Source organism: Vipera ursinii, assembly GCF_947247035.1.
Source record: "Vipera ursinii genome assembly, chromosome: 5".
Lineage (NCBI taxonomy): Eukaryota > Metazoa > Chordata > Lepidosauria > Squamata > Viperidae > Vipera > Vipera ursinii.
Genome location: NC_139518.1, coordinates 71,389,218 through 71,414,598, shown reverse-complemented (window position 1 = coordinate 71,414,598; position 25,381 = coordinate 71,389,218). Strand labels below are relative to the sequence as shown.

General features: G+C 49.0%; 2 protein-coding genes across 5 annotated transcripts in view; both read right to left on the bottom strand.

Moving 5' to 3' along the window:
- Positions 1-1,075: 1,075 nt before the first annotated feature.
- On the bottom strand, positions 1,076-20,259 carry CYP26C1 (cytochrome P450 family 26 subfamily C member 1; the record flags this gene model as incomplete). Its single annotated transcript, XM_083363317.1, has 9 exons — positions 1,076-4,830; positions 6,309-6,872; positions 8,991-9,146; positions 14,660-14,935; positions 15,585-15,809; positions 17,247-17,473; positions 17,871-17,998; positions 19,431-19,626; positions 20,160-20,259. 9 exons carry the CDS (start codon positions 20,257-20,259, stop codon positions 4,432-4,434), a joined length of 2,271 nt encoding a protein of 756 aa, XP_083219443.1. The 3' UTR covers positions 1,076-4,431.
- Positions 20,260-20,603: 344 nt separating this feature from the next.
- EXOC6 (exocyst complex component 6) overlaps positions 20,604-25,381 on the bottom strand; it is a 131,604-nt gene continuing 126,826 nt past the window's right edge. For all 4 annotated transcript variants that reach the window (XM_083363842.1, XM_083363843.1, XM_083363844.1 and 1 more), the window contains 2 exons: positions 23,402-23,514; positions 20,604-21,502 (listed from right to left, as the gene is read on the bottom strand). In XM_083363842.1, coding sequence (XP_083219968.1) covers positions 21,370-21,502; positions 23,402-23,514 — 246 coding nt within the window. In that variant the 3' untranslated portion in view covers positions 20,604-21,369. The remainder of the gene's footprint in view (positions 21,503-23,401; positions 23,515-25,381) is intronic.

Sequence of the window (25,381 nt, the reverse complement as noted above, 5' to 3'; positions counted from 1 at the left end):
TCTAGTAGTATAACCATTTGAATGCTCATTGTGAATAGCTTAGTTCCACAACTAGGGATGCTCGTGGCCAGAGCTTCCAATTTTCCAAATTTAAATTTGAATTTAGGAAGATTCCAATTAGCAAAAGAATCCCCCCTCCCCCAATTCAATCTGCCTGGATGAGTCCATGTAGTTTTCTTGGTATGGTTTCTTCCCCCCCCCCTAGTTTTCCCTCCCCTCCTTCCTAAGGCTTAGGGAGAGCGACTGGCCCAAGGTCACCCAGCTGGCTTTGTGTCTAAGATACGACTACAATTCATGGTTTCTAACCTGATGCTTTGACCACTACACCAAACTGGCTTTCTAAAAGAAGAAATAGCAGAAAAGTGAGCAAGGTTTCACCACTGGCACTGTCTAAATATAGTAGTGAATTAAATGAACATGTTCCATAGGACTTAGGGGTGACGGAAAATGCTGTTCAAAACATTGGAACTATAAAGTCCTGGAACTATAATGCAAAGAGGTTATTTGAGTGTCCTTCCCCTCCAACACACTAGGTGGTGCTCTACAAACTCCAGCCTTTCCCCCGCCCCTTAAAACATACCCAATATCTTCTGAGGATGCTGCAAGTTCCAGGTATTTAATTTTGTTGTTTTAATTGCTTGAGGCGAGTTCCATTTTCCATGCAGCAGGGCAAATATATCTCATTTCCTTTTGTTTAAATGATGTTAGGCCTGACATAAATTAAAGGCAGCTTTTCCAATGTTCAGTAAGGTAATTTTTGAGTAAATTGCTGTTTCTTGCAACATGGATGGGCTAAGTTAATGGGAATTAAATATTTGGCAGAATGCCTCAACACATGTCCAGCTTTCAGTTTAGATGAGTTAAGCCTTCAGGTCTATTTGAGGGGCCAGCAGAGAGAAAACAGCACAATACCGAAGCTCCTCTCCTTTGGATTCTGACTCTCCACAACGTCCCTTCAAGCCCAGTTTTAATATTTCTTTGGCTAACAGTTTAGCAGATAAATATTTGCCCTATCAGGCTTTGTGCCAGGCAGTAAATATTTTAAATAAATGCAGAGCAAAAAGAAGTTCTGACAGGATTCATTTCTGAAAGGCGTTTCCTCCCACATCTTTTACAGAATTTTATTTAGCAATAAATTACTTACAGCAGAGTTATTCCAGAGAGTGATAACTAAAGTTGTGGCAGTCTGGTGATCAAGAAAGGGTAGCTGAAACACAATTATTGTTCTGTACCAGCCTGCTACCGGCCCTGCAGCAAAAGCAGGGACAACCCCTTTACAAACGGCAAGAGGCTGGAATAAAGCCTGCCAAATTTATTAACATAAAACAGAGCAAGACAAGACACCAACCATGAAACAGGAGCTATGAAACAGGAACTATCCAAGTGGTTGCCTTCAGCAAACCAGCCCTCCCACACATTCCCCTTAAATACAGTTCAGGGCATGGCCTCTCTCTGCCTCCTTCCGAGGTGCCCCATTGCCTTCCTCTGTTTACTCCTGATTGACTGCCTCCTGCGTCGGGCGTCCTTGAACTGGGCCAGCTGTGGGTCATCTTCATCCACGCTGTCAGGCTCACACAGCTGGGTCTCCGTCGTGACCAAGTGGGAGGGGCCGGCTGAGGGCTCTGCGGAGCCTCAAGGCCATCATCAGCAAGCTCTTCAACACCCCCCTCCTCCTCCTCTGAGTCGTCCGACCCAACTGCCGAACCCACAGGCTGACCCTGAATCACAACACTTATCACAATCCATCTGATGCATCCCTACACTATGTGACAGGACAAGCAATTTTTGCAGACCAGAAAGTGTGCTGGGTAATGGTGTGTCAGATGACACCAAGTACATAGCTATATCACATAACTGAGTTTAATTTTAAAAATGGCAGTAAAATGTGTTGTTGGTTTTCAAGAGGTCAACAACTTAGTTTTGGTAAGATGGAAGAGCAAAGAGAGAGGCAAACAATGGTCCAGGCAACATTAAACACGCTGTTTGAGGATATTCCCTTTTATGAAATGCACCCTTTAAGACAGACACTGCAGGCTATAATTCTCATCCATTGCCAGCACAATGGCATAATGTGAGTTCCAATCTAACCCATGTAGAAAGCATCAAGCTGAAATCCATCTAGATTAGAAAGCTGTATTTGGGCTGCACCACATTATTATTTCAAGTAGGGGGAGCTCACATAGTGAAAAGCTGTTCTATACCACACAGAGAAAAATGTTGCATACATATAAAACAATAAGTTGAGCCTAACTTTCTCCTTGTTATATCAAATTCTTACATTTTGGTCTTAAAGGATTCCTAGCATTATGAGCTTGAATTATGATTGAGTTCCAGATTGGCCTTTACTTGGGCCTACCCAGTCCCTACCCAATATCCAGATGATCCTGTTGGAAGTCAAGTGGATACAGCTCTCCAATCCAACTTTGCATCCTGCATTACCTTAGCCTACTGTCAACCATCTTTGCTAGAAGGTTTGGCCATCTTTTGTTTAAACGATCTTAGTCTCTTGTCTTCCACCTGCTTCTTTAGAAGAGTATAATTTTTTGCTCCACGTGGTTTCACTTATGTCCATCTTCTCTGTTCTTTTGTAGATATTTAGATTTTGAGATCTATGAACAGGTTGCTTTCCTTGGCAACTTTGGGTTGAAAACCCACTTCTTGGCAAGACACCAGCATTTTAAATACTTGGAGACAAAAATTAATCCCCACAAACAGGATTAGAGAGAGGAATAACTATCCACACAGAGTGTGGACCTCCTTCTGTAATAATGCTCCCCATAGCTTTTTAAAGCCAATTCTTAGCCTAGCTCAAGAACAGTATTTGTCATTCTACAGGTATTACAAAGTGCGTTCCTAAGCCTAAGCAGTTGGAGAGGACTGATAATTATTAATGGTAGTTTAACATCATTCCCACAAAACTTCTAGTTGCTTATTATGCTACAAGGCAGCAAATTGAAAGGCTAAACATTTTACTACAGTGTAAGCAGGAGTGGGGAACCAGTGATCTTCCAGGTGTTGCTGAACTAGAATTCCCAGGATACCTCACCATAGGCTTTAATGGGCTGGGCTCATAGACAGCTTAACAACATCTGAGGAATCAAAGTTCCCCACCCTGGCTTAACTCACAGACTAGAGGCATCATGAGATGCATGGAATTAACATTAATTTATCAATTATATACATGCTCAAATGGCAATAAATCCATAACTAATCCATAACCACACGTGCTATAAGAAATCATGTTACTCTTTTTATAAGAGTCTTGCTTATTCTTACTACAAAAGCTAATATAGTTGTCCCTTTGGAAACTGGATATGTCAGCAAGCCATCCCGGGTCAAATCTCAGAAATGAACCACTTCATATCCCTTCAAATGTAATGGTTTCTTTTTTTTCATTTTGCAGGACCCAAAGGAGAAAGAATAAAAAGCACATATGATTATGAACCAGACCTAAAGACATTCCATCCATAGTTTGCTTGACAATTTAGTATGCCAACACATGGGTAGCTTGCTTAATTAAAATAAGGTGAGGCTTCATGTCGTAATCACAGTTCAATAGTACATGTGCCATTCAAGCAGAATTTCTCCTGTTCACTTCCAACTGTCTCCATCTAGGAAAGGCTCCAAGCTGAATCCACAGAGAGCCACTGCTGGTCACTGCCATGGACACTGTACATTGGGGCCATAAAAGAAACTGGAAAATAAATCTGTTCCAGAGCTATCTTGTGGCCTCGTTTACAATACATTTCATTGTCTTTAAATACAAAAAAGCCATCCTGAAGCAAAGTCGGTTTCTGAGCTATTTGTTTCCATTTCTTTTGTTGGTTCTTGCTTTGTCAGTGCCTTCCTGATGGCCCTTCTGAATTTTACTTGGAACATTTTCCATGCTGAAGGCAACAGGGCTAGGTAGGTTCTCTTCCTTCAGAAACAAAGCACAGCCACCTTGTATGGAAGCAATGGAGCCACCGTCTTGTTCAGAAGCTGTGAGGAGTCCTGAAGAATCTTCATAGGGCAGACCATCATGGATTCCCAACGTTTTCACTGCATCCCATTTTTTGTTTGCTTGAGCTATATATACTTAAGCCTCGTGTGGAACTAACATCAATGCCTCTACCACTTTTTTCAAGACATTTACCTTTGGAGGTAAGACTACTCTTAACCACAAGACAAATGGCTGTGCACATGTACGAAATGAAAAGTGCAACTAAAGATGACAGAAGACCAACTGATGCATATGTGTGCAAAGAATAGATGCCAACAAATTCACAGGCTTTTAAGGAAGAGTGCAGCGAGTTCCTCCTTTTCTCTTACCCTGCAACCAAGAGGCAGGTGGAAAGGGCTTGCGCTGAAAGGAAAGCGGTGTTTTTTTTCCCCCAGAGGCCTGTCCTAGTCTACTCCTAAGCTAGAGATGTAATGGAGATGTCTATGCATTCAGGCGTTGCCCTTGCCTGCTCCACTGCTTTCGTGTCCAGCCTTCAGAGAATGGAAATAGAGTTGAAGACCATCTACAGGGTGCACAATTGGCACAGTCTGCATTTTGGGGAAGTGAGCTGTGGCCAATTCCCAGCTGGCCGTGCTGACCAATTCAATGGCAAGCATCTTGAGAATCACCTGGGCCAGTTCTTTGCCTATGCAATTTCGGACTCCGCCACCAAAGGGAATGTAGTGAAACCGGAGGGAAGCAGAAGTTTTGTGCTTCTCCCGGCCTTCCGGCGATACCCAAAATCTCTCTGGATCAAAAGTATCAGGGGGACTCAGGTAGATGTCAGCAGTCTCGTGTGTATCCCGAATACTGTACATCACACTCCAACCCTTCGGAATCTGGTAGCCCTTTAAGGAAGGGAAGGAGAGATGGGGAAAAAATCAGCACCATAGACAGCAGCCAGAGGGATGAAACCTGCCTGAAAGAGTAAGCAAACATCCACAACAGTTTGATCCAATCTTTTGGAGGGGCGGAACGAGGCTCATTTCATCCACTATCCGTGTGCTTAGAGGGGCTAACTTCAAAAATATTACTAACAATCTACAAAACCCTTTTTTTTTAAAAAAAATGTGGATTTTCTGTTACAAAGTGCTGCCGTTTCAGATGACTAAACAGCAGAGAGAGAAATTCATGAGTAGACCATTTTTCCCACTACATTTCTTTTAACTAAGTTTAGCTCTTCTCCTTAAAGATGTCATTTTATTTTGTGCTTTTTTAAAAAATGTTTCTGAACACCGCTGCTATAGATCAAGGAACATATCTTAAAAATAAATGGGAGCCTGTTTGTTTAGAAAATATCAGTATTTCAGAGTTAGTGAAAATTACAGTCTCAGTGAATATCATACACTGAGATATTTATGGCCATAAGTACTACCTTGGCATGGCTGTTCCAGGTGCCGTTCCAAATTAGGGCAATTGTAACTAGCAGTCATATTGTCTCCCCACACACACACACACACTTTTTTTGTGCTTATGGATCATGTACAAGTCTGGGAATGTACAAGTCCTAGTAGTTTTTGTTGCAACATTTTTTGAAACTGGCTTGTCCTGACCTAGGCTGACAGAAAGTGACCAGCCCAAAGTCACCCACCTGGCTTTAGGTCTGAGGTAGGACTAGCCATAATCTCTTGGCTTCTAACCCAGCACCTTTAACCACTACCCCAAACTGTTGGCTGTTATTCTTCCTAAATTCTGCCAAATGGACACAATTGTTTTGGTGATCTGAATGAAGCATTTGATCTTGACTTCTCTCTCCAATTCTCAATCTTTTTATGAAAAATACGCAGTTCTCTGGATTCTGTCAAATTAGGCCATTGATCCATCTTACTCCAAACTGCTGACAGGATCCGATAGCAGCTCCTCCAGCATTTGAAGCAGTATTTCTCTCCGTTCCTAAAATAACGGTGCCAGAAACTGAATCAGATACCGGCACACAAATATTGCTCGGGCACTCTTTCTGTGTTCTTTTTCTGCCTGACTTTTCTTTACAAGCTTCTTCACTATTCTCACTCATTATCAGAGTCCACTACCCAGAACCTGGGATCTTGTTTGGTGAGCTTCTATGTTTCCCATCCCTAGTTACAGTACTTGTAGTCCATTTGAGACATCCTTTCTCATACTCCAAAAGCCCATCTTCCTACAAATGGCCAGAAGATTCCTCACATATATGCTGGCTCTAAACAGAAGTAGTTCTTGGAATTACTAGGAACCATACGTTCTTCCTGAGTTCCCATATAGAAAGCTCAACCTAACCTTCTAAAATCAAGGTCAACCCAAGTGCCTCACACTTCCACCAAAAGGTTAGACAGAAAGCCACTCAACTCACATCTAGCTCAAAGGTTTGTAAGGCTGTCCTATACCCTCCAGATACTGGGGGCAGCAAACGGAGAACTTCTTTAATTACACAATCCAAGTAGCGCAGACGATTCAACTTCTCCAGGGTCAAGTAAGGGTGGCAACAATACTCAGATCTTTCCAGACTGCTAAAGAACCAGCCTGTTTCTTCCAGGCTGGACAATGAGCTAGGACCATTTGTAGTTCTATGGACAATCTCCTGGGACATTTTAGCCGTGATATTTATATTAGGTCCTTTCTCTTCCATCTTGGTCTCTTGGCCTTGTTCTCTTCCCAATCTGGATGGAAGAGGCAGTCTGGAGTCACCATCTTGGTTTTCCTTCTCATGTGCAGGCAAGGTTTTTTGGCCAGACGGGTATTTTGTTAGAAAATCCTCAGCTGCAAAGCACTGACACTGTCCAGTAAAGCCATTGGAGGCCAGTTCCTGCTGGATCTTTTTTATGACCAATGGGTGTTTCAATAAGAGTAAGATCATAGAAGTAGTGGCACTGGCAGTGGTGAAGAAAGCTGCAAATATTAGTTCAATTGCAGATTCCTGTAAGGCAAGCCATAGTGACGTATGAATTAGAAGTAGATTCCTCTTATTATGGGGTTAGAGATAGGCCTATCTGTTATTATTAGAGATAGGCCTATCTATTATTATAAATAGGAGGCAAATAAATTTAACAAATAAATAAATTATCCATGTTATTAATAAACTGAATATCTCTTGGGCTTTCATTTCGGATACACTGAGGTTAGAATTTAAATAAGATATCATTCAGATTTTTAAAAGGAAAAAAAAAGATAATAAATCCAGATCAAGATTCTAGGAGTTTCTGTTGAACACTTATAGAAACGTTGGTGCTCTGAAAGCCCTTGGCAATACACTCACAACATTTCCCTACGATAGCCTGCTCAGCAAGGAGCAATCAAGTCAAGTTGTTGGGTGAGCCACTGCCAGAGGAGCAGTAAGCAGTAGACAGTAATTGTACTGCCGGTCTCTGGATATGAGAATGAGGAGGAGGAGCCCTGCCCTTCCTAACAAGCAACACTGAGCTTGCTTCTATTTAAGCAAACTCTAGCCTCCTCTGTTGGCGACAACTCTTCGTTTAGCAGATTCCAGGTGTCTTGATTTGAAACTTCATGACTTTAATTCTGGACCTAGACTGGCTGATGAACCTTCTGCAACACTTGGCCCCTTGGGACTTCACTTGAATGCTTGCTGGACTTTGGGGGGGGGACTTACATTGTGTGTGTGTGTGTGTATACATTGTGTGTGTGTATACACGTGTATACACATGCCTTTGTATTTGCATTTCTATATCTATGTTTACGGTCCGAGGCAGGACAATCCAATTTCTGACTGCTCCCCCACTTTTCCTTTCTCCCCCCCCCTTTCTCTTTCTCTTTCTTTCCCTTCCTTTAAAGTATGTAAGAAATGGATACAGAAGAGAGGAGAAAAACAACAAGAAGAGAAGATCTTCGTAGTGGCTGGGTGCGTAGATGAAGTTCAAGATATTTGGAAGGAACCACATTGATCGGCTTGTATTTCGGCATCAACCTTTGACAGGAACACCTTCAATTAGGGTCAGAGATAAGTTGCCAGTATGAGTGTGAAGAATAGAAAACCTAAGAGCAAAAGTCCCTGGGATTTTCTCTCCACACTCTATGCAGTACTAACTGAATTATCTCAGGGCCATTTCCAGGTAGAGTGCGTGACAATAGTCTTAATCTGGATGTAACCTATTAAGAGAGTATGGTCTGGCTCCAACCCAATTCATTTCATACCATTTACCTAATTTTATTTTTGACACAAAGAGTCAGTTCAAAGGCATTCAATTGGACAATTGGATTTGACTTTCCAATTTGGTTCAGAAACTGAATTCAATTAGGAGATTTAATGAAATCTCAAAATCAAAGCTTTACAGATTTATACCATTTCCATGTTTATTTAAATAGCCATTAAAAACCCTTATTCCTCTGGGAAACAGAGTTCAGTGAGTTTAAAATAGTTTAGAAAATATGGACTGGATTGAACTGCGCAAAATCAATCAGATCTTCTGCTATTTGAGCCCTGTTATTGCGATTAATGCTAACAGAATGGAGATAAAAACAAAATAGATATAATAGGTAGTTTTCACTTATTGACCACTTATGCAGCGACCATTCAAAGTTATAACAATGGTGAAAAAGATTTATGACCAGTCCTTACAATTGCAGCTGTTGCAGTATCACCAGAGTCATGTGATAGAAATTTGGTGGCTTGGCAATTGGTGTGCATTTATGATGGTTGCAGCAACCTGCAGTCGTGTGATCGCCATTTGCAACCTTCACAGCCAGTTTCCCATAAGTCAATGGGGAAGCCAGCAGGAAATCACAGTCACATTGCAGTCAGAAAGTGAGGGCTACTTTCCAACCAGACATCCTGCAAAATTACACCATCGGAGGAAACCATCTTCCAGTAGGGGCTACTGTCAAATTCTGCATGGAACCACTGATTCCCCAGGAGCAGGGGGTCTTCAAACCTGGCCCTTTTATGACTTGTGGACTTCAACTCCCAGAATTCCTCCGCCAGCATGCCTGGCTGAGGAATCCTGGGAGTTCAAGTCCACAAGTTATAATAAAAGGGCCAGGTTTGAAGACCCATACCCAGGAGCATAAAAATCCTTACCTTCAATTCCTGCGTGGTGAAATCTTTGCCATATTCCTTGGCGCTGTTGATGATAAAATCCAAGGCATCACGGTGAGCTTCAGGATCCTTCCTCTGCAGTTTCTCCAAGATGGCTTTCTCCATGTAAGTATGTAAAAGATCACGAGCCTTTATTCCCTGAGGAACAGAAGATGGGTCAAAGAAGAAGAGCCCACAAATCTGGTTCAGAAACTCATTCAGAAAAGTAACGCCTTGAGGTTCCAGGAAGAAAGCTGTGGACTGCTTAAACAGTTCCAAGAGTTTATTTATGTTGCTTTCTCCAAGTAGTAGAAGCTCAGGTTAGCTAGAGGGGTTTCAGTTTTCCTTGTATGTGAGGAAAACAGCTCGTCCCCGTTAGAGGCAAGAAACAATGAGACTCTGAGTTCTAGTCCCACCTTTGTCACAAAGCCAGCTGAGTGACCTTGGGCCAGTCACTCCCTCTTAGCCCTAGGAATCAGGCAATGGCAAACCACTTCTAAAATCTTACCAAAAAAAAACCCTGCTAGACTGGACCAGGCAGTCACCAGGAGTCAACTCTGACTCGAAGGCACAAAATAAACAAAACCTTAGTGAACCCACAGGAATTTATTCCCGAGATAAATAAATATAAATGATGCTACAAAAGAACTGAAGATCTAGTCTCTGTGGGTCTTGGATAGGTCAAGAGAGCTAGTGGCTTTGTTCCCATAATTCGCTGAAGGCTAACCTAAGTATGTGTTAAGATTAAGAAACACAGTTTCAGGTTTATCCATAGCCATGGAAGCTTACTGGGCGAATTGGGCTAGTCATTGCTGCTGGCACCCTAAGCACAAATTAGCTCACTAATCTCTTGTGACAAACCCATCACACTGTGTTTTAACTGTGTCAAACCAAATTAGTTGATTAAACCATGATTAAATTCACATTGGGTCAGAGGGTCTTGTGAACACAGTCTAGTGAGTCTACTTTATATAAAGTTATTTGTAGAAAGGGGAGTGGGGAAATTGAAAAACTGTGTACTATATAGGCTTGAGCTTCTGCAAGAAAGGCCCATTCAAATTAAATTAAATTATTTTATTTATTTCATTAGAAATAGTAGAAATGAAAGATGCAACAACAACAAGAACACATCAGAAAGGTTTACTGAGTACAGGAGAGATCAAACTGGATTACAAGAAAGACCAAATAAAGAATAGAATAGAGATATTGCAAGGCAAATGTATTAACATGGCCAGCACCAGCAGGCAAAGGAGATAACAACAGGACTTGGTATGGTTAAGAGCAGAAAATTGAAAAAAAGAGACAGAGGGGCTAATTTTGGCTGCACAAGACCAAGCCCTAAGAAGAAATGCATGCAAAATCAGAATTGAGAAGACAGCAACAGACCGCTGGTGCTGCACCTGCTAAGAAGAAACAATGGACCGATTGGCTGTTGCAAGAAGATCGCACAGACCGACTACAAACAATAGCATGACAAAGTACAGGTAGTCCTTGACTTACAACCATTTGTTTAGTGACCATCCCAAGTTACAATGGCGTTGGAAAAAGTGACTTATTGTTTTTCACACTTACAGTATGACCACTGCAGCATCCCCATGGTCACGTAATCCAAAATTTGGGCGCTCGGCAACTGACTCATATTTATGACGGTCGCAGTCTCCCGGGGTCATGTGACCACCTTCTGAAAGGCAAAGTCAGTGGGCGAAGCCAGATTCACTTAACAACTGCAGTCATTCACTTAACAACGGTGGCGCGAAAGGTCGTAAAATGAGGCAAAACTCACTTAGCAACTGCCTGAGGCAGCAACAGAAATTTAAGGCTCAGTTGTGGTTGTTAAGTTGAGGAGTACTTGTAAGCAACAAAGGGCCATTGGAATGTCTCCAAGAAATACCATTTGCCTGCAAGCAGCAACTACGGGACCATAAAATGAACAAAGTAATAGAAAATGAAGCAGGTAAAGTGCTCTGGTACTTCAAAACTCAAAAAGACAATCACCTGCCACCTAGCATTTCAGACCTAACAATTGTTGATCAGAAAGACAAAAAAAAGTGAAATTCCAGTAGAAAACGAGGTAATAAGGAAAATTTGAGAATGCGCAGAAATGGATAGATTAACTTTGGAAATTAAAAATAAAGATCAATCAGGTTACTACAAAATTTGGAATAAATTTTATTTTTGGCGGGAACAAAAGGAAGGTCTCTATTAGAATTTATAGATTGGTTGATTGTATTGTATTATATACAATCGATATGTATCTTAAGTGTATTTTATGTGTATATATACATATATGAATATTGTAGACAAGAAGGTATGTCAGTCCGTTTGTACCGTGTCCAATGTTTTAAATAATAAATTTAATAAAAATAATTTTTTAAAAAAAGAAAGACAAAAAAAATATCTGGAAAGTGGGCATGGCAGCACCTGGACTCAGCAGAATACAAATACAAATAGAAGAGAAACAGCTGTGGCAAAAGAAAGGAAGATAATACCAACAGTAATAGGGACCTTTGGTGAAATCCCAAAACATCTGGGGCATCACTTGAACATCGTCTGCATTGACAAAATTACCATCAGTCAACTGCACCATTCAACTTCCTTGGAACAGCTTACATTACGCAGTGATACCTTTAACACCACCAAAAAACATCATCTTCCTATCCCAGGTCCTTGGAAAGGATTTGATAACTGGCAGGCTAAATCCAGTCTAAACATCTGGCTGACTGTGTGACCAACCATAACAACAGAGGAAATCATGTGAAGTATTATTTTCACAGAAGTAGAATTGGAAGAACTGCAAAGGCTTTCCAAGGGCAAAGAAACCAAAGCCTTGCCAAAAGTAGCTCAGACAGTGGAGGAAAACCAAGGGGAGACAACATCCAGAATAGCTCTTGAATTATTTTCATTCCCAAACCAGGCATCCTCTACTTTGACCTCAGAAAGAGCAAAGCCCTCTGAAGAAGAACTGAATTTAGAACAGTAGAAAAACAACAGAGTAAGGTTGCCTGCATTGAAGTTTGTTCTACAGAAACAGTTAGTTAGCCTGTATTAAAAGATGCCAGTACTGTAACATCAAAGAGCCTTGGTGGAGCAGTGGGCTAATGCCTCCTTAAGTAACACCAGCTGCCTGCAATTAGTGCAGGTTCGCATCCCACCAGGCTCAAGGTTGACTCAGCCTTCCATCCTTCCAAGGTAGGTAAAATGAGGACCCAGATTGTTGGGGGCAATTAAGCTGACTTTGTAATAATGCCCCTTGGGGTGTGTGTGAAAGCCCTAATAAGCAGGCATATACATAGAATGAAGGCTACTGCTAAGTTTGTAAGCCGCCCTGAGTCTTTGGAGAAGGGCGGGATATAAATGGAATTAAAGTAAATAAATAAATAAAATAAATATAAGCACCAGCTCAATGCAAGAGACAACCAACTAAGACACAGCACAGCTGCAGTTATAACTGAAAACCTGACCTGCAAAATCAACAAACAAGAAAAAAAGCCGAGCAGTGCAGTACCAAAATGAAAGATCAAGTTCGCCAATAAGATAAGTATGCTAAGATCAGATGCAAGCAAGCTATAACAGATGAAAAGATGAAGACAAAGACACCTGATCAAGAAATATCACCTAGAAATAAGGAAGATCAAGGAAGCGCTGTAAAGAACAAAGCAGCAAATAACAGCCATATCCAAGAGGATGAGCAGACACGAAGCTTGAATTGTACGTTATGGGCAGAATCTCCAATTTCAGTGGAATTAGAAATGTTTATACCAATCCATCAATGGAGTGACTGAAATGAACTAATCAACACCTGACAAAGAAAAAGTTGCAGTTCTGGGCACAGCTGTGGAACAACCCAAAGAAATACAACTAGAATGCAGCTTGGATAAAGGAGATGGATAAGAACAAAAGCAAAGCTGAAATGAAAGACCTTGTCGTAACAGCAGAAATGGTAGGGGGAAAGGCAAGGAAGATCAACTTTTGTTCAGCAACTCTTCCTGATGATGAAAGAGCCAACAAAAGGGGCAGCACCAGAAAACTACAAACCAATTACTTGCTTACCCCTCGAACACCGTCAGCATTGACAAAAATCATCCTCAGTCAGTTGCAAAAGGCAGCATCGCCTAGAACAGCTTATATCCTCCAGTAATACCTTTACCACTATCAAACTACACCTGCCTACTCCAGGTCCTTGGGAAGGGCAAAAATAAGTGGATAAAAATGTCAAATCCAGTCTAAACATTTGACTGACTTTGCAACAACTGTAAGGTGTGTGTTTTTTTTTAAAAAAATCCCATTTATATCCCGCCCTTCTCCGAAGACTCAGGGCGGCTTACAATCTAAAGCACAAATCAATGTGCTTAGCAATAGCCTTCATTCTATGTATATGCCTGCTTATTAGGGCTTCCCCCCCCCAAGTGGCCTTATTACAAAGTCAGCTTAATTGCCCCCAACAATCTGGGTCCTCATTTTACCTACCTCGGAAGGATGGAAGGCTGAGTCAACCTAAGTTTTCTTCTCTTAGCTTGCTGGCAGCCTGGACAGAAGTTGATTTCAAAAGCCTGAAGGTTGGGAATGCAAGTCTCTCAAGGCACAAAGTGTGAAAGGAGAGATTAAATATGTGGGCAGAAAGATGTCTCATGTGGGGGGTGGGGGAGAGAAACACAGGAATGGTGTTTTTGAATCTAGACCAATACTAGTTTGGACACGCCACTATTGCTCAGAATAAACTTAAGGCACTATTCTAGCTTTCCACCACTCCAGCATCTCCCAGGTTGCAGCCTGACCATAGTTCTCATTAGTCCAACTTCAGGTGATTTGGAAGGGCTGTGTTGAAGACGAGGCTTTTGGAAGGGCTGTGTTGAAGATGAGGCTTTTGGAAGGGCTGTGTTGAAGATGAGGCTTTGTGGGTTTGGAGAACGCCATTTTCAGGTCCCCCTCTATTTTCTCTTTGACAGGGAAAGACAAGAGCTAACGCTTATTTTCCATTTGGAAGACTCTGGGTCCTTTTGCAAGCTGCACGCTGGCATCTCACCTGTGCCACAAACCTATCCCTACTATTCAAGCAAATTTAAGGGGACCTAAAAGGAGCAAGGGGGGACGGGGTGGCTCAGTGGGTTAGGACGCTGAGCTTGTCGATCAGAAGGTTGGCAGTTTGGCGGGTCAAATCCCGCGTAGCAGAGTGAGCGCCTGTTACTCGTCCCAGCTTCTGCCAACCTAGCAGCTTACTCGTCCCAGCTTCTGCCAACCTAGCAGTTCAAAAGCAGGTAAAAAATGCAAGTAGAAAAATAGGGACCACTCCGTTCCGTGCGCCTTTGGCGTCTAGTCATGCCGGCCACATGACCACAGAGACGTCCTCGGACAAGCGCTGGCTCTTCGGCTTTGAAACAGAGATGAGCACCGGCCCCTAGAGTCGGAAACGACTAGCACGCATGTGCGGGGGAACCTTTACCTTTACCTTTAAAAGGAGCAAGGGTGGAGCAAGAGACACAAGTGCAAAGGGCTTTTTTCCGCCTCCACTAAGGCCCCCGTCCCCCGCCGACTCCCCCGCAAGCTGAACTCCAGAGCCATGGAGGAAAAGGCCGTGTGTGTGTGTGTGTGTGTGTGTGTGTGTGTGTGTGTGTGTGTGGTGATGGTGGGGGGGTTGCCACCTTCCCAGCCCTGCCTCTGCCAGCTGGTGGTACCTTCCTCAGTCCGCTGAAGGGGACGTTGAGCGGCAGGCAAAAGAGGTTCTCCACCAATTGCTCGAAGGCCCCGGAAAGCTCCTCGAACTGCTCCTCCTCCAGCCGGAGGCCCAGCAGGATCCGCGCAGCGATGCGGAAAGTCAGGGCTTTGGCCGAGGCGTAGACGGCGATGGGCCCCGGGCGGCGGCACCAACCGCGCAGTTCCCAGCTCACCAGGCGCTGGATTCGGGGCAGGTAGACCTCCAGGGCGGCGCGGCTGAAGACGCGGGCCAGGATCTGCGCGCGAAGGGAGAGGCAAGAAGAGCGCGAGAGGCGGGCGGGTTTCCTCGGCCGGTCCTCGGGACGCCCGGGAAGAGGAAGCCGCAGCAAGGGCCGCCTGAAGCCTCTCCCCGACCGGGCTTAGCGGAGACGCCCGGCGGAGCCCTTCACCTCAGCGTGGAGCAGCCCACGAGCCCCGCGGCGCCTCAGCCACGGCTTAGCCCAGGGGTCTTCAAACTCGGCCCTTTTGTGACTCGTGGACTTCAACTCCCAGAATTCCTCAGCCAGGCATGCTGGCTGAGGAATTCTGGGAGTTGAAGTCCACGAGTTTGAAGACCTCTGGCTTAGCCGAAGCTGGGGAAGGGGGGAAACTCCCCAGGTGTCGCTCTCCAGATAACGGTGAGCGTAGCCCAGGGGTAGGCAACCTCGGCTCTTTTATGACTCGTGGACTTCAACTCCCAGAATTCCTGAGCCAGCGTAGCTGGCTCAGGAATTCTGGGAGTTGAAGTCCACGAGTCATAAAAGAGCCGAGGTTGCCTACCCCTGGCGTAGCCCCTCACGCCCGGCGGCCTCCCGAAGGCCCCGTGGTCCAGCCCAGCGCGAGAGCAGCCGCTGGGGTGAGGCCGGCCTGGCGCCCCCCCCCCCCCCGCTTGCCGGCCCTCCTTACCTTCCTCCTCTGCCGGTGGGTCTCGGCGCGGGCGTTGAGCAGCGTGTGCGAGCCCAGCAGGATCTGGGTGCTGAGCGGCCACTGGGCGCTGACCAGGCTGTGCTCGCCCAGCAGGATCTTGCGCACGTTCTCGGCGCCGCTCACGCGCACCACCGGCTTGCCCAGCAGGTGAGTCTTGAAGACGGCGCCGTAGCGCTGCCGCCGGGAACTGTGAAAGTGGCAGCCCTGCTCGGTCGGGGAAGGCGGGGAGAGAGAGAGAAAGAAAGAGAGGGAGGGAGAGAGAAGGGGAAAGGAAAGGAGACAGGGAGGGAGGGAGGGAGTGGAAAAAGGAGAAGAAGAGGAAGGGAAAGAGAGGGGGAAAGAGAAAGAGAGGCAGGGAGGAAGGGAGGGAGAGAGAAGAGAAAGAGACAAAGAGGGAGGGAGAGGGGAAGAGAAAGAGACAGAGGGAAAGGGGGGGGGAGAGAAAGCGAGACAGGGGGAAAGAGGGAAGGAGAGAGAGAGAGAAGGCGAAAGAAAAGGAGACAGGGAGGGAGTGAGTGGAAAAGGGAGAAGAGGAGGAAGGGAAAGAGAGGGGGAAAGAGAAAGGGAGGAAGGGAGGGAGAGAGAAGAGAAAGAGGGGAAGAGAAAGAGACAAAGGGAGGGAGAGGGGAAGAGAAAGAGACAGAGGGAAACGGGAGGAAGAGAAAGCGAGACAGAGGCAAAGAGGGAAGGAGAGAGAGAGAGAAGGCGAAAGAAAAGGAGACAGGGAGGGAGTGAGTGGAAAAGGGAGAAGAGGAGGAAGGGAAAGAGAGGGGGAAAGAGAAAGAGAGACAGGGAGGAAGGGAGGGAGAGAGAAGAGAAAGAGATAGAGGGAAACGGGGGGAAGAGAAAGCGAGATGGGGAAAGAGGGAAGGAGAGAGAGAGAGAGAGAGAGAGAGAGAGAGAGAGAGAGAGAGAGAGAGAGAGAGAGAGAGAGAGAGAGAGAGAGAGAGAAGAGTCGCACGCTATTGGCAAATCGCCGCTGTCTTTTTGCCCTGCTAAAGGTCGACAAGTCCCGGGTATTTCTGCGCAAGCGCAGAGCACCCTTCTCTTGGCGCCCAAATCGCCCAGATGTTCCACCTTCTGCCGGGTTTAGCTAGTCCGGCGGTCAGCTTTGATCCCAGAATGAGCGACTTCGACGGGAGCGCAAGTTTCACGCGGGGCGGCTTTAAGTCCTCTTTGTCCTCCTCCCACATTCCTTGGGAGCGTGAAGTGGCGACCGGGCCTCACCTCCGGCCGGTGGGTTTTCAAATGCTGGGGATCAAACCCGAAGGAGGGAGGAGCCGGGGCCGAGAGCCACCTTTCTCCTCCCGGCCCCAATTTGGGCAGTAACGCTCTTTGAAGTGGGTGGAAACTGGGGCTGTTTTGTGGAGATTTTAAAATGGAGGGTGGCCTTGAGCAAGTGCAGAGCGCCTCGCCTTCGACCAGCAACAAGGTTTCCAAACGCCAGGCAGCGCTTCCGGGCCTTGACGGCTAGGAAACCCCGGGTTCAAACCCAGAACTGGCGGGAAGGCTTTAAGCCGAGCCCTCTTCCTGACCTACCCCAAGGGACTGACGGGAGGGTAACCCTGGGGTGGGCGGCCCGGCCTCGAGGGCCCCAAAGGCAGCGATCGTGCTGGGCCGCCTCGGGTCTCGGGTGCTCACCTGGATCAGCCAGTGCAGCGTCTCTCCAAAGAAGGGCCACCCCATGGAGCCCCTGGGCAGCGGCAGGGCGCTGGCGCGGTCTCGGCTCAGGCTCCAGCGCAGGGCCCAGAGGTGGCGGGCGGCGACCAGCAGGAGTCCCGCCGCGGCGGCGGTGGCCAGCGCGACTTCTAGCCAAGCCAGCGGGTCCCCGGAACCCCCCGACGGCTGCGCCTCTTGGCCGGCTTTGGCTGCCGGGAGAAGAGAGGAGGACTCAGCTGGAGGTGGGGGAGGAAGGCGGGAGGGGCACCCTTCTCCCCTTCCTTCCCATCGCCTGGAAGCGGGAGGCTGCGTGTCCGACGGCGCTGCCCGGAATCCCGGCTCCTTCCTCTCCCGACTTGGATTCGACTTAGTTCGGAGAGGGCTGCCGGCAGCCTTCGGTTCCCTTCCCCCCTTCCCCCACCCCCCCACCCCCTATCAGCGACCTTCGAGCGCCTGTTCTCCCGGGACGCGTCGTCGGAAGCCGGTTCGGCCCTGCAGAAAGGGGCAGCGTGGGGCTCCGGAGCTGTTGCCACCTTCACCAACTCCTCTCCCTCCCGCCTTCATTTCCCCCAGCCAGCTGTCAATGAGCGGCCCGGCTTGCCCTACCCATGGCCGAGCGAGGCTTGGCGGGGTCCCGCGCAACCTCCCTTTGCTCCCCTCGATGTTTTAATTCTTGATCTTTGCTTGGGCCTTTATAGAGCTCCGCCGACCCACCTTCACGGATGACGTCGCCGCTTGATATTCAAAGCCGGGGCCCGAAACGGCTGCGATTGGCGCCCGGGAGGGTCCGCGACGAGCGGAGTGGGGAATGGGGGGGGGAGGGCGAACGGGGGGGGGTGGGCGAGAAATCTCGTCTTCTGGGCAAGTGGGGGATCATCACCCAGGTAAGCCACAGAGCGTCTCCCTCTTGCGATTCCGAGTCAAGGGCAATTTCTAGCCACGGAGGCGAACGGACTCTCCTGCACCCACACAGGTGGGCCGCTGGAGGCTCAAACACTTCGGTGGTCTACTGTCCTAGGGCTGTTCCGATTCCTCACGCTGAGCCATCGTGGGGGTCTCCCAAAGCTCCAGATTCGCTCTTCCGTCACCGCTAGCCAGAACTGCGGGGAATGAAGCCCAACACCCATTAAAATGCAAATGTTCATCTTCAGGGAAAGGAAACGCAAGGTGGAACGAGGTGAAATTTGCAGCCCACTCGAGAGGGTGTCCATCCCAGCACCAAGGGGGCAAGGCTAAAAAAAAAAGAACCTTATTGGGAGCTGAGCTCCACCGATTTGTTTAGGAGGCCTGACTTTCAGCTAAATGTGGAGGAAAAGTGTGAAGGGAGACGCCTCGCCAAAGCCGGTGTTATCAACTCAAGAGATGTTGGAGTGCAGTTCCCCACCAGCCGGCTCAAAAAAAAGGAGCCAAGCCTCGCCCGTTTTCCAGTTAAGGGGCAACGTTGCAAAGGTAGAACTTAGGTTTGTGTCAGTCACGTCAGATTTCAGGATACTCCATTCCAGTCTTGTATCCTGGGTATGTTTTGCAGCCGCGAAGGCTACAAAGGGAAATATTCTCAGAATTAATAAAAGATCAAGGCGGATTCCTCACGGCGAGTGATTTACAGCCATTTAGGGTGTGTCGCCCGCCCGTCAAAATAACGACCTCGAGATTAGCTTTACAACTCCACCGTGCTGGTAGGGTAGAGGAGCTTATAAATCACTAGTTACGAAATGCCGGTCAAAACAAGCCAAGACAGGAAATCTGGCGAATGGGGGGGTTTAGTTTGCAGAAACGGATTGGGGATTCTCGCATCCCGCTAGTAAGCGGTGTTTTGCTTGAGCATCTCTTTTCGTTGAGCCGCACGGTTTGACGGATGGCCAGGCGCCTTGCTTAGTTTGACTCTCAGCGCGCTGTGTGAACCCAAGTATTTTGATGATGCGGATTGGAATGACAAAGGGAGCTTCTTCCCTCAATCCTGCCTAAGCCGGCAGTCGCCTGCGCCACGCGTACCAAGTTGCTCTGATCAAGATCAAGACTTCGACACCGCTTCACAGCTGCTGGTTTCTCACGCGGTCTAGTATCATCCGACTAGGGTCACAGTGATGCCCGGTGGCAGCCTAACAGTTTCTTTTCGGAGGCAAGATTCCTTTCAGGAATCCGACTTTCCGCGCTCCTCCTGGTTACCCGCAAGTAAGGCGGAGGGCATCTGAAGTCTCGGTCGGCCGGAATTCGCTTCGTACCGGCCAACCGGGGGACTTAAGGGGGGGCGACTGCAACTGGTACATGACATCACCACCACCCCCGCGGGAGGGTCTCTGCGCCTCAGAGCTTCCACTTTGGAGCTGGGATCCAGTCCTTGGGCGCTCTAGCACGGGGGCTGCTGCATGGGTCAAGAGAGGAAGGCCGGGGGTCTTAATCGCAAAAGCTCGCTTCTTTCGCTCTTCACCCTGGTTGCCACAGGCCTGGCTTGGCATATCTCCGAGGCGTAAAGTCCTCAGTCCGCCTGCCAGCAAGTCGGTTCGGAGAGGCTTTCGGCCAAGAACTTGCGCCACTCGGAAGCGTAAAGGCGTCACGGGAAGCCAAGTTCGCAACTGCTGCCCCGACCCACTCAACCGGAGAGAACAAGCAGCAACACCCACCAACTTGAACCGGGTATATAATCACCTTTTGGATGAATGGGAAAGTTCCTGACCTGACCCAACCCCCTCCCCTCAGCAAATCCCAATTGGCACCAGACAGAGGACCCCTAAATCCAGTGGTGGCATCCAGCCAGTTCGCACCAGTTCGGTAGAACTGGCAGCTAATTTTTTTTATTGCCCAGGTCCAAAATGGACTTCTGGAAGCGGCATCCACAGAGAGAACCGGTTGTTCACATATTTGAATCCCACCACTGCCTAAATCTCTCATCTTTACACACGAAAAGGGCGTTGCCACTTCCCGGAAAGGGAGAAGAGCTCTGGATCCCTTGCGGAAGACCGAAGGATGCCGTCGGGCGGCTGGACCTCTGCGACATCGGCCTCCACCGGAGAGCCCGAAGCCTCAGTTCCCCGGTTTGGAGCGTACTGACCCGCCGGGCAGTTGCTCCATCCCGTCCTTAAATCCCGCGGAGGAAAACTTATGGAAGGCAGCTTGCATCTGAGCAGCAGAGGAAAAATGCTCTGGCTTCTCTTTGAAAGCGTCAGGCCAAGCGGATCTTCGCGGTTCTGGAAAGAGCCGCCAGCCGCGCAGCACCGAGGGAAACGTAGGCGGCGGATAACCCGCAGGAGGAAAACATGCCCAGGTACCTTTGCCTGTAGCGTGTGAACGGCGCATCCAGCGACATCCGGCTAAAGGAAGTTCTAGGTTTACGCGAGCGAGTTCAGCAGGACTGTCAAATAATTTAATCAGCGGCGAGGAACGGGAAGAAAGAGGACATTCTCTACAAGTCCCATAGTTATGGGCCATTCCCTTTAGGATACATTCGCTTGTCTTCCCAGCAAGAAGGGGGGGGCACCTGGACCCAGGAAACCTCCCTCCCCCAGCGCCCCACACCCAACGCTGGCCGATCCCCGGAGAAAAATCAAAGGGCGGGAAGCTGCTATCCAAAAGTCAAGTCGTTCGGACGCCATCGGGACCGAGTTCCAGTTAGGTAGCTTAAAGGGTACTACAAAATTGCTCCCCGCGCTTTGGCTCCCCCACCCGAAAAAGGGAGAAATTCTGATGTCAGGATGACTTAAGGGTTACAACAAACAAATATAATTGCGGAGGTAGGGAAGCAGAGGGGCAAGTAGGAAACGTCCGAGTCGAGAAAAATCGCTGTTTGGGAAACGGGACCTTGGAGCAGAAGACACTAAAATGGCCTTTTGGGGACGCCGGGGAGGATCTTGAGGTCTTCTCCTAAAATCGTATTTACAATTAAGTACGGCAGGGACAGCCAATACAGGCAGAGAGGCCCGCTTCCCCTGGGCGAGGCTTGGCCGCCTTTTCAAGGGGTGCAATGCAGGGGAAGGAGCCCTTCCCTTCGGCCGGTCCCTTCCAGGGCCTCCTTCTCGTTCTCCGTCAAATCAGCGGCCCTTTCACCGGAACCAGCTTCGCGGGAGCCCGGCTCGGCGGCGGGGTGGGGTGAGGTGGGGCGGGGCCGCTTTCACGGGTGCTGGGCGATGCAGTTGGCCAATCCCCGGAGCTGCCGCACCACCGTCTCGATGAGCTTCTGCTTGTCGCGGTCGTTCTTCCGGAACTGGGCGAAAAGGTGGTTCTTTTTGTTCACATCTTTTATCCTGGAAGGGAAGCCGAGAAAATGGAAGGTCAGGGAGCTACTTGGGAGAAGCCCGCACGGCGCCCAATCCACGAACTCCACGCTGGGGGTTCTTCAGGCCTCCACCAGAAAGCCTGGAAGCCCAGGAGCGGCTTCCAGGAAGGGCTTTGGGGGGGGGGGGAATGGTTGAAGGACAGGCCCGCAAAGATAAGCCAGTTCTCTCCTCGGAAAGAGAGTTCGGCGGGTTTTTTGTTTGGGGGGGGGAGGGAGTCAACAGGTCTCCACTATCTCGGAAGGCTTGAGCCCGTTTCTTGAGGAAAATAATTAGGACTTGGTAAAGGTAAAGGTAAAGGTTCCCCTGCACATGCGTGCTAGTCGTTTCCGACTCTAGGGGCCGGTGCTCATCTCTGTTTCAAAGCCGAAGAGCCAGCGCTTGTCCGAGGACGTCTCCGTGGTCATGTGGCCGGCATGACTAGACGCCAAAGGCGCACGGAACGCTGTTACCTTCCCACCGGAGTGGTCCCTATTTTTCTACTTGCATTTTTTACGTGCTTTCGAACTGCTAGGTTGGCAGAAGCTGGGACGAGTAACAGGCGCTCACTCTGTTAAGCGGCATCCAAACTGCCGACCTTCTGATCGACAAGCTCAGCGTCCTAACCCACTGAGCCACCGCGTCCCACCGTGTCCCTTTGAGCCACCGAGTCCCTTAGAATTTGGAGATGGCCCCAAATCGGCCTACGAGCCTCGGAAATGCCCTGAAACAGGCCACTTCAATAGAGCAGCTATTTCTATCCGAAACTCACAGGTTTGCAATGCTGAGGAGGGAAACTGCAGTTCCAAGAAGCCCGCATGCAGCCCCCAGCAAAAAAAAAAAGAAGAAAAAAAAGCCGAAGCGCAGGGCAAGGTCTCTTTAAGGAGCTGGACCCCCCCCCCTCGGCTCCATTACAAAGAACCATCCAAAGTTTGGCTCTTTCCACAAAAGCTTCCCAGCAGTTTTGAAGTGAATCCTGGGGAACCGATTCCAGATCAAAACGAATCGAAACAATGCTTACCCTCGGTGGACTCTGCCAAACGTCCCGGCGTGGCAAGCAGGAAGGGGAGGCGAGAAAGGGAGAGAAAGAGCGCAAACGACTTAGCAAACAGAGAAAAATACCTGTAGAAATTACCCGAGAAAGTTTGGAGAGAACATCGCAGCCACAAATCAGACCCTAACTCCCCCCCCCCCCACACACACGCACACTTATTATTCAGGTTTACCCAGCCAACTAAACTTTATTCGCTCGAGCTTCCTTTAATTTTTTAAAGTTAAGGAAAAAAAACAACTAACCCAACAATTTGAGGAATAGCCAGGCCACCGGCCACCTTAGCCAGGTCTGGGAACCCGGCTTGTTTTTAACCAGAAGGTCAACCAATTTGCCGAGTCCGGATCCAACGGACTTCGAAACACAACTACCGATTGATTTGCTGATTGATCCACAGGGCGGCCAGGGGGGGGAGGGGAGGGGAGGGGAGGGGGGAGAGAAACCTAAAGGAATACTAGAGATAAGAAGAGATCAGCTGAAGAGCAAAAGCCCCGCGGAAAGGCGTCTGAGAAAGCCCGAACCCTAAGCCAAGGGAAGCGCTCTCTTCGGACGCCCAGCTCTGGGTCCTGTTTCAAAGACCCGGGTTGGGGTGGGGGTGGGGGAGGGGAAGATGGGTGTCTTCTTGTTTGCTGTTCCGGCAGATTCAGGTGCTCGGCCACCGCTCGGGCCGAAGGTGCAGACCCCGCAGTTCTAGGCTTCTGGAGGGAACGGCTGGCTCTTCTTTGGGGGAAAACTTATCTTAGTGGTTTTTAAGGACAAACGGACCCGGAGGACGGTGTCTCCCCCCGGAGCAGGCGCGGCTTTCCCGTTCAAGCCCGGTGTTCTCCGCGGCCACTTACTTCTCCAAGAGGGCCAAAGCCGTGCTGGGGTTGACGCGCAGGTACTTGGAGCCGGGCTGCCCGTAATCGGCCAGGTAAGTCGACCAGTCCCACACCATGAAGAGATCCAGGAGCTGCAGGGAGACAAAGCGACAGAGAAGGGTCAGGTCAAGGCCACCCTGGGCGGCTTCGTCGGGACGAGCCTGCGACACCCCCTCTTCCCAGCCCCGGCTTTTCCGTCCCTCCCTGCACGTTGCCCAGACCAGGGGTCGGCAACCTCGGCTCTTTTATGACTCGTGGACTTCAACTCCCAGAATTCCTGAGCCAGCACAGCTGGCTCAGGAATTCTGGGAGTTGAAGTCCACGAGTCATAAAAGAGCCGAGGTTGCCGACCCCTGGCCCAGACGGTCTATCCGAGACAGTCGGGAAAGCGCAGGGAAGAGAGATTCCCCGGGAGTCCCTTCATTTCAAACCCTTTTGGGGACGCTTTTTCGCTGCTCCGAACGTGCTCAAGAAGGATGCCTTAAAACTTCAGAACCCGATCCCGATGATGTAACGGCCGGACCCGATCTGCCTCCGGCCCCTCTCCCCCCCCCTACACCCCCAGCTCTCCTTACCCCACCCACCCACCCCCCACCCGCTCTTTCCCGGGTTCAAGCATCTGCCCCTGGAGCTGCCGTCAAATCCCGACGTAATCTCTTCAAAGCCGGGGCTGACTTCTGGCCGGGAAGCGGCAGCCCCGTCTCCAATTTGAAGTCCTAATCCCCGCTCAACCACTTCAAGCCGACTTCCGAGCCGCGGCTCTCCCATTGTTTCAGGCTGTCGACCAGCCGACCCCCCTGGCCCGCGACTTGGGCGCGGATCAGAGCCTCCCCACCGCCACCCGGGCCCCCCGAAATCCCCATCCCGGCGGTTCCGGCGAGGTGGCTTGTTTTGACTTCGCGCCGAGCCGAGCCCGTTGGAGGCGGCGGCGGCGGCGGCCGGAACGCTCTCCCGGGCCCCTTGATCCCGTAATTAAGGGGCTCGGCGCGCCATTTCCTCTCCGCCTTAATCCGAGGGAAGGAGCCGGGAACGGCGGCCAGAAGCGGCAGTTAAGCCAGCGCGATCCCGCCGCCTCGGGGGAGGGACACCTGACGCTTCCCGCCAGGGGCTTTGGCGGCGCTTCGGATTGCCCGCGGCCTCCCACGCCGAGCAGCGCCTCAGCCGAAGCGAGCCGTTCCCACGCGGGGAGAGCGGAGGGCCGCGAAGGGAAGCCGGGAGGCAGCTGGGCCCCGTCTCGGCCCCGCCGCGCCGAAACGGACCCCCTCCGAACCGAGGGAGGAGAGGGGGAAAGCGGCCTTTGGGATAAGATACTAAAGGCAGGGGTCTTCAAACTGGGCCCTTTGATGACTTGTGGACTTCAACTCCCAGAATTCCTCAGCCAGCAGGGCTGGCTGAGGAATTCTGGGAGTTGAAGTCCACAAGTCATCAAAGGGCCCAGTTTGAAGACCCCCGGTATAACTACGGGCTCTTCATCAGTCCTGCCCGGAGTTAATCGCCACAGACGCTCCATTTCCCTAGACGTGAAGGAGGAGGATCACGATTTTTATTATAAGTTTTCTTTTCCCTCCCCGCCCTCCGAAAAAGACCAACAGGGAGGCCTGTCAAAAAATATAAAAAATAAAAAATAAAAAAATGGCAGACACGATGTGATCGAAGCTCCACCCGTCTTTGATGGGCATTGGCCACAGAAAGCACACAACACATTTAAAACAAAAACAACCACCACAAAAAAAAAAGACATTATATCTCTGTTACTCGGTGTGGATCTACTGGCCAACTCACTAGGTTTGTATCCCTTCTGAATTGCTAGTTAAGCTAGTTAAGCAACTCCCTACTCAATTGTCTCTCCTGTGGCTGGGAAAGACGGAGCTTGTGGGAGGCGCTTTAATTAAAATTTCAATGCTGCCGAGAAAAGGCAGCATTAAAACAGTGATTAGCCTTATTTAACTTTTATACTTA